Source organism: Coffea arabica, chromosome 6e (genome assembly GCF_036785885.1).
Source record: "Coffea arabica cultivar ET-39 chromosome 6e, Coffea Arabica ET-39 HiFi, whole genome shotgun sequence".
NCBI lineage: Eukaryota > Viridiplantae > Streptophyta > Magnoliopsida > Gentianales > Rubiaceae > Coffea > Coffea arabica.
In genome coordinates, this window is record NC_092321.1 from 50,604,599 (window position 1) to 50,611,605 (window position 7,007).

At 31.9% G+C, this 7,007-nt stretch overlaps 1 protein-coding gene across 1 annotated transcript; it reads right to left on the bottom strand.

The window, feature by feature from the left end:
• Positions 1-723: 723 nt before the first annotated feature.
• LOC140009568 (uncharacterized) lies at positions 724-1,472 on the bottom strand. Its single transcript, XM_072055526.1, has 3 exons — positions 1,334-1,472; positions 1,106-1,158; positions 724-953 (listed from the first exon to the last, which is right to left on the bottom strand). The coding sequence occupies exons 1-3, from the start codon at positions 1,416-1,418 to the stop codon at positions 822-824; spliced, it is 270 nt and encodes an 89-aa protein (XP_071911627.1). The 5' UTR covers positions 1,419-1,472; the 3' UTR covers positions 724-821.
• Positions 1,473-7,007: the final 5,535 nt, after the last annotated feature.

The following is a 7,007-nucleotide window of genomic DNA, read 5'->3' on the forward strand; positions in this document are numbered from 1 at the left end:
CCTGTTTAATAACCCAATTCAGTAGTTAAATTTAACGGATTCAAATCTAAATATATTTTCTATAAAACATTGAAATGGTATTAAATTTTCTATACAAAACTTACTTCAAACAATAAGTGATAAGTTATTTATTTATTAATTAATGTGATACATATTCAAATATAACAAATTTAATATTTAACAATTCAATAATTCAACAAATTCAGATTTCAGATATATATAGCTTCAGTGATATATACACACATACACAGCAGATTTCAAATATCAGTTTTATTAAATGCACCCTAAGACAAAAACACCCTTGAACTAAGGACCTTAAACACCTTATGGTCCATGATAGAAATCTTTTCCAAAATAGATTTGTGGACTTTTCTCAACCCATCTATAGGGTTCCCTAAGAGAGATTATACGATAAGTCCCTAGTAAAGTGGCCTTTATAACGTGACTTTAACTTGGTAAATTCACCTCTATCTTAATCTGCAAATATAACGGATTTTTTAAGAAAACATTCAACTTTCTAGTCTTTCTTGGAAAAAAACAAGAACTACTTAAGGACTTCGTAACACGACGGTTTTCTCACGAAAAATGTACTTTCAGAAGGATGACTTAACGTTATAAATTTACATTGGTAGTAATCTGCAAGATTTCAGAAAAAGTGAACAAAACACAATATTTAGTTTGTTCCAAGAATAACTGATTGTAACTTTCTTACAAACTCTCAAGTTTCTTAAAAACCAACACTTTGCTTCTTTAAAAATATGTTAAAATCAGTCAACATACACCAAGCTATCAAACAATTCCTTTCAACTAATCTATCATAATCATGGTCTTCTTGGTGTGTGACGGTTGTTTGGTCCTGTTCCTGGGTAATCCATAGTTTCGATCTCCATTCTCCGCTCTAGAAGTTCATCAATATTTGATATTAAACTATCACCTCCAATTTCATCTACAGCCTGCAAAGTTTAGGTGTACACACACATATAGAGCAAATTACCAATTTTATAAATATCCCTTTTCAAGAAAACAGAGAAAATGTGTCTATTGAACCATTCAGAAATATATTCAGCATGATATTTGCAAAGTCAAGGGAAAATTTTTTTGAAACCTGAGAAGAAAGTTCATGAACCAGCTGCTGATCATTAAACGTTCTCAAGCTTCCTAAAATCACAGGATTGAAAATTAGAAACAGATCATAATCCTGCAAGCTGCTATTTAACAAGGTCTGCATATTATCATTTGCTCCAGATGGAAGTCAAACTGCAGTAATGACTAAAGCCTAAAAGAAAAAGAGAGAAAAACCAACTTAAAAAGTAAATTAGGTTGTTATACTTACTAGACGTTGAAACAGCATAAAAGGAGGTTGCCAAGACTAGAAGCAAAAGCAGTAGAGCTAACCAAAGGGAAGTTTTCTGCACCATGTTGGACAAAATGAAATGCAGATTTCTATGGTGGTCAGAAGAAGAGAGCTGACTCTGCTGAATGATTGGATTATTGAAATGAAGAAAACATGTGGCCGCTTGTGGTGTTTAAAACGAGAATATGCCAGAATGTACAAATTAATTTGCAAGTGCTATATGTAGAAGTCAACTTCTAGGTTTTCCAATAAAAAAAAATGTCAACTTCTAGTTAGTAACTCATTACGGGGTGACTTCTCACATATGACCTGTGTTTTGAAAATTGGATTGGATTAGTTGGTTTGATCAATCGAATCACGAATCAGCCATGTCTCCAAGCCTGTTCAATAGTTAACTTGAAAATTCAAGAAAACAGATTAAATTAGGTCAAGAACTGATTTGACTAGTCAAAATAGAGAGGTTCAAACATAATTTATGAAATTAAACATTTAAATCAGAGTTGAACTGATCAAATCAATTGAACAGAAATTCTTCCAGTTCACTTCTCAGTCCGAGTTTAGAAACACTGCATATGATATGTAGGTTGAGTTCCCATATGCCAAACTTTATTCTAAGATGTCACATTCAAATCATCCGTAGCTTTGTGGCGCTAAATTGGCAGCCAAATACTTTGCTAGTTTGTTATGCATATTCTTAAGGGTCAATTGCAGTAAACCCCCTTAACATTTGGGATGATTTGCACTTTGCCATTCAACGTTATTTCTTAAGTACTTTGCCCTTGGATTAACAGTCAAAGGTAACACTGGAGTGAAATAATATAAATACCTTAAATTAGTAATTATAGTTTGTCTTTATAAACCACGACTCCAGTTGCACTTTGTGCTCCTCCCGCTCCAAGTGAATTTTATACTCAGTATGCTACCTAACTTTTATTAAAAGAATAATAACAGTTATTTCTTATTTTCATTGTACTTGTTTTAATTAAATGATTAATTTAAGAATTAGCTATACTTTTTTAATTTAAGAATTAGCTATACTTTGTAACACAAGTAGCATATACTACAATATTCTATTACTACCTTTAGTTTTAGTTAATTTTCTATACCTCATTCTTTTATTTTTTTCATTATTTTTTACTAGTAGTACTAATAATCACAAAGTCCGATGTTAACTTTGTTGTTGGTTGTCCTTAGTGTAAGACCTAAACAACTTAAGAGGGAGAGTGAATCAGATTGATAAAAATTAAAACAAGTAAAGGCCAAATTTTCACTCAATTATTCGACCAAAATAGCTTAAGTAAACAAGCACTCAAAAAAAAAACACAATGACAAGAGATATAAGCAAATTAAGCCACACAAATAAATAACAAAAATAGAACAATAAAGTAAAAGGATTGCAAATCAGTCAAACTCCCAAGGCTCTTTCAAACTTAGCGTTGAATCAACCAAATAGTTTCTTCAATTGAAGTGACACTAACTAACTTGTACAAGTGAAGGTTGACTCCTTCCTCACTTTAAAAGCCTTTAGTTGAGTCAAAGAGTTTTACAACTCTCCTAATTAACCCTCAACTAGCTACAATTGAAAGTTTACCGAACCAAATAAGAACTACTTCATAAGTGAAGGTCACCTTCACAAAGGTTTTACTTCTCTTCTTTGAAAAACCTCACAAACTCAACTTTCTCTACACTTATACAATAATCAAAGTATATTTTTACATAATTATCACTCTAGAAAGCTTGTATTTTATGTAGACAAAAGTCCCTCATATTTTCAAACTTGGGGGTATTTATAGGTGGTGAAAATTAGTGTTGAAAAGCGCTCCAATGGTCAAGCATTAAATGCTGAAAAAAACTAACTTTTATGCCTATCAGACATTTGATACTTGATTCATCATCTGGTGCATGCATCCAATACCTTCAAAAGAATTTTTCATTATTTTTTTGGACGACCGATCCTTTGATATAGTGTCTGATAGCCTAGTATTCGACAGAACCAGTATGTTCAAGTTTCATCTTCTTTTGTGTTGAACGGCCGACAGGAGAGATTAATGTTCAATCGAAGCATCCGAGGTTCTGCTCTATCTTTCGGATGTCTGTTAGTTGTTTTCATTGTCCGAAAGGTTGCGTCCGATATGTACTCGTTGATTGGCATATGTTTAAGAATATATTTGTGATAGGGTGCACATTAGTTAGCAAAATTATGAATATTTTCTTGTGATTTTAGTGAAATATTGCATCATTTGATAGGTTCTACTAATATTTGGCAATTGGTGTTGCTTGTTGGAATTTGGAATGAAAAAGAGTGAAAAGGGATTAAGTGAGGTGATTTTCCAGCAGAAGACTCTTAACTAGTTCAGCATGGGCACGCTTAAATCCAGCCTTCAAGTTCGGGAAGTTCGGGACTCGTATGTGTGGAAGTTGCCAAGTCGAATTGGAAATTGTTGAAGTCAAATTCCTTTTCCGTAGATGATTAGTCTTTCATTTATATTAGGAAATTACTTTAGTTTATCTTACTTCACTTTGAGAATACCTTTTCCTAGAAGAATTAGGAGAGTGATAGGTAACCCAAAAAAAAAGGACAAAACGTGAGAAGAGGAGAGTCATTATTATTCCTCTTATTATTAATAGGAAAAGCGTCGACTTTTGAAAAACTTTGAAGAAAGCGGCTCTTGTAACTTTTCTCATCTTTTTGGCGTGGATTATTCTCAATGAGGAGCAACTAATTTTCTTTTTCTAGTCAAGGGATAACTAAGGATTTGGTTCAATTACAACTGTGAGATCGAATTGAATTTAATAGTTTCCTTTATTCATTGATATTCGTATTTTTTCTAATTTAATTTCTCATGGTTGTTTTGTTGTTTGAATATTAAGGGTCCAGTATTTGAATTGACCCTACAACCTACTACCAATTAAAATAGTTGAATCCATAATTATTTGGCTGCCTTAAATTAGTGGTAACTGCATAATTATGTTTGTATCAGAGAGAAATATAATCTAATTTAAATAAATTCTAGTAACGTGTTTATTGATTAGAATAGGACTTTTTTTAATTTTTAAGGCAATTAGAAAATTGAATCCTATGGTCATACCTATGGTTAGTTCTTGATTGGGAAAATACTTAACAGTTGTATCTTAACTATCAACACAGTAAGGAAAAATTGATTGCCATCACTTGTTTGGCAATTATAACTTATTTATTAACAAATAAATGAAATAATTATTGCATCAATGAATGGTTGTGAGAACCACCTCCGAAGTTTTCTCCTTGGCTAGAGTTTGTTTATTATTGATTTAATTATAATTTTCTTTTGTTTGATTGCTTTTACTTTAGTTGATTATTTATTTTAATTTTTCAAATCCCCTATTTAATTCTTGTTTAGAAGGAAACGAATTTCCCCCAATCCCTGTGGAGATGACCCTACTCACCACTATACTCAATTATACATTTTCTTGAATAGGATTTTATTATTGCACAAACTCGATACCTGTTAGTTTGAGCATCCAATCCTACTGTCTGACTGATAACATTGCTTCTCAAACTTTCTTGATTTGTTCTCCTCTTTTTCCATTTTACAAAATACCTTTTTTAAATCATTTTTCATGTAAAATCATTAGTCCAAATCATCATTTTGTTTTGTTATCATCAATACCAAGGATTGATCAATCTAAGTCTTTAATCTCCTCCTTTTTGATGATAACTAAAAAAAATGATGATTTCTTTGATGAAATAAACTCTCCCTTAGTACAAGCCAACATTCAAAAAAAAAATATCATTCAATCCACTCACCTTTTTGGCATCATAAAATAAATAAGCATAGAGGAATATCGTACTTGAAGAAGAAATTGCAAGAAACCCTCCCTAAAATCAAAACCATATCAATAACCATGTAGATCAAATAAGCACAAAGGATGAATCATATTCAAAGAGTTGCTTCCTTTCAAAGGCATATTAACAAGTACACACAAGGAAATCATATAAATGATTATTTTCAAAATAATTATTACTCATCTTTACTATAGTACTTTCTATTTTGAAGAATGTATAAATAGGTACCAAGGGATACATAAAAGCATCATCAAAATAAGAGTTGATCAACTATTAAGCACATGTGATGCAATTACCTCATTTATTGTGATGATAAGAATATTCTATCTTTCTAGTCATGAAGATACGAATGCCACTAGATGGACATTGGATTAATTTTCTTATATGATGTCAACGTGCATAGATATAACATTTAGGTACAAAGTTGGTAAATAACATCACAATCCTTTCACTTGTACAAAATAATATGTTAAATTTAACTAAGTTATATTCTCACACTTAAACTCGGACATACATAATATCTATTGGTTAAACTGTATCATATTTAAGTAGCTAGCATAGTCTACATGTAAAGCTCGTAGCAAGTTAGAATTAAGGATTTTCTCCTCCTTTGTTTGCAAGTCATGTACATATTTGAGAAAAATTTGGGGGTTATATAATCAAGTATTTATATGTTCAAATAAATCATTTTGAAAAAAATATATTCACACATAGGACATGTATGAATAGAAGTTCAAAACAATTAGGCACTCCAAATCCATGTGTTCTACTCTCATAAGAGTGCAAATTGGGATACACATTAATTAAACATTAAACCCATTTACTCCATAGTACAAAATTGAATTTTATTCTTCATTTACTCCATAGTATAAAATTGAATTTGGTAGATGAAAACTCCATTTCTTTTTTCTTTCCAAACCTCCAAGTTATTTGGATGATCACTTTCCAAACCTCCAAGTTATTTGGTGATTTTAGGTCCACTCATCTTCAAGCCAAAATCGTAGCCATATGAAGAAAAATTGGTGAGTTTGGGTCCGCTCATAGCATGTGATCGATTTGGGAGGAAAGGTAAGAACTCTAAATGGGTTATTTTGAGATATCTTCAGGAATTTTTTTTCTTCAAGTTATAGAAGTGGGAGTGGAAGTAGGAATTTGAGATATCAGTATAGGCTATGTGATTGTGGAAGAAAGTTTAAGATAAACATTTTTGAATTAGAAAAACCAACCCAAGGCATTTTGTATTTCGTTTGTGAAAGAGATGAATGTGGCTTTTGGTGTTGGTGTAATCCGACTAGCCGAGAGCAGCCAAGGTGGGAAGCTGGAATTGGAAAATCAACGGAGGAAGAGCGACCAAGTATGGAAGCTAGCATGATGTCAAGATGGCAGAAAGTGGTTGACGAACTGAAGAGTCTGAAGTTGCTCATTTGTTGTTGTTTAATGGTGTCTGTGTTTTTGTTAATGTCCAAGATGTGAAATTGATGTGTTAATCTTTTGTTTAGTTCTGGTAGTGATGTTGAATGGGGAAGGGAAAATGTAATGAAAATCCATGTGTACAATGATGATTTCATGTTTTGCTTTGTAGAAATGAAAAAGAAAAGTTGCCATCATTGTCTTTTGGATAACTATTGTTAAATGTAAAACTCGTACTGCGATTGAGATGGGGTATGTCCCTTTTTTGTCATGCAACTTACGGTAAACAAAACTGAAACCTGGAAAAGAGAAATGAAATGGTTGCTTTGATATTCCATTTATTCATTCATACAAAAACAACAATTCAACAAGAAGGGAATTGAAACGCCTGCAAAATGATATCCATCAACCATTCAA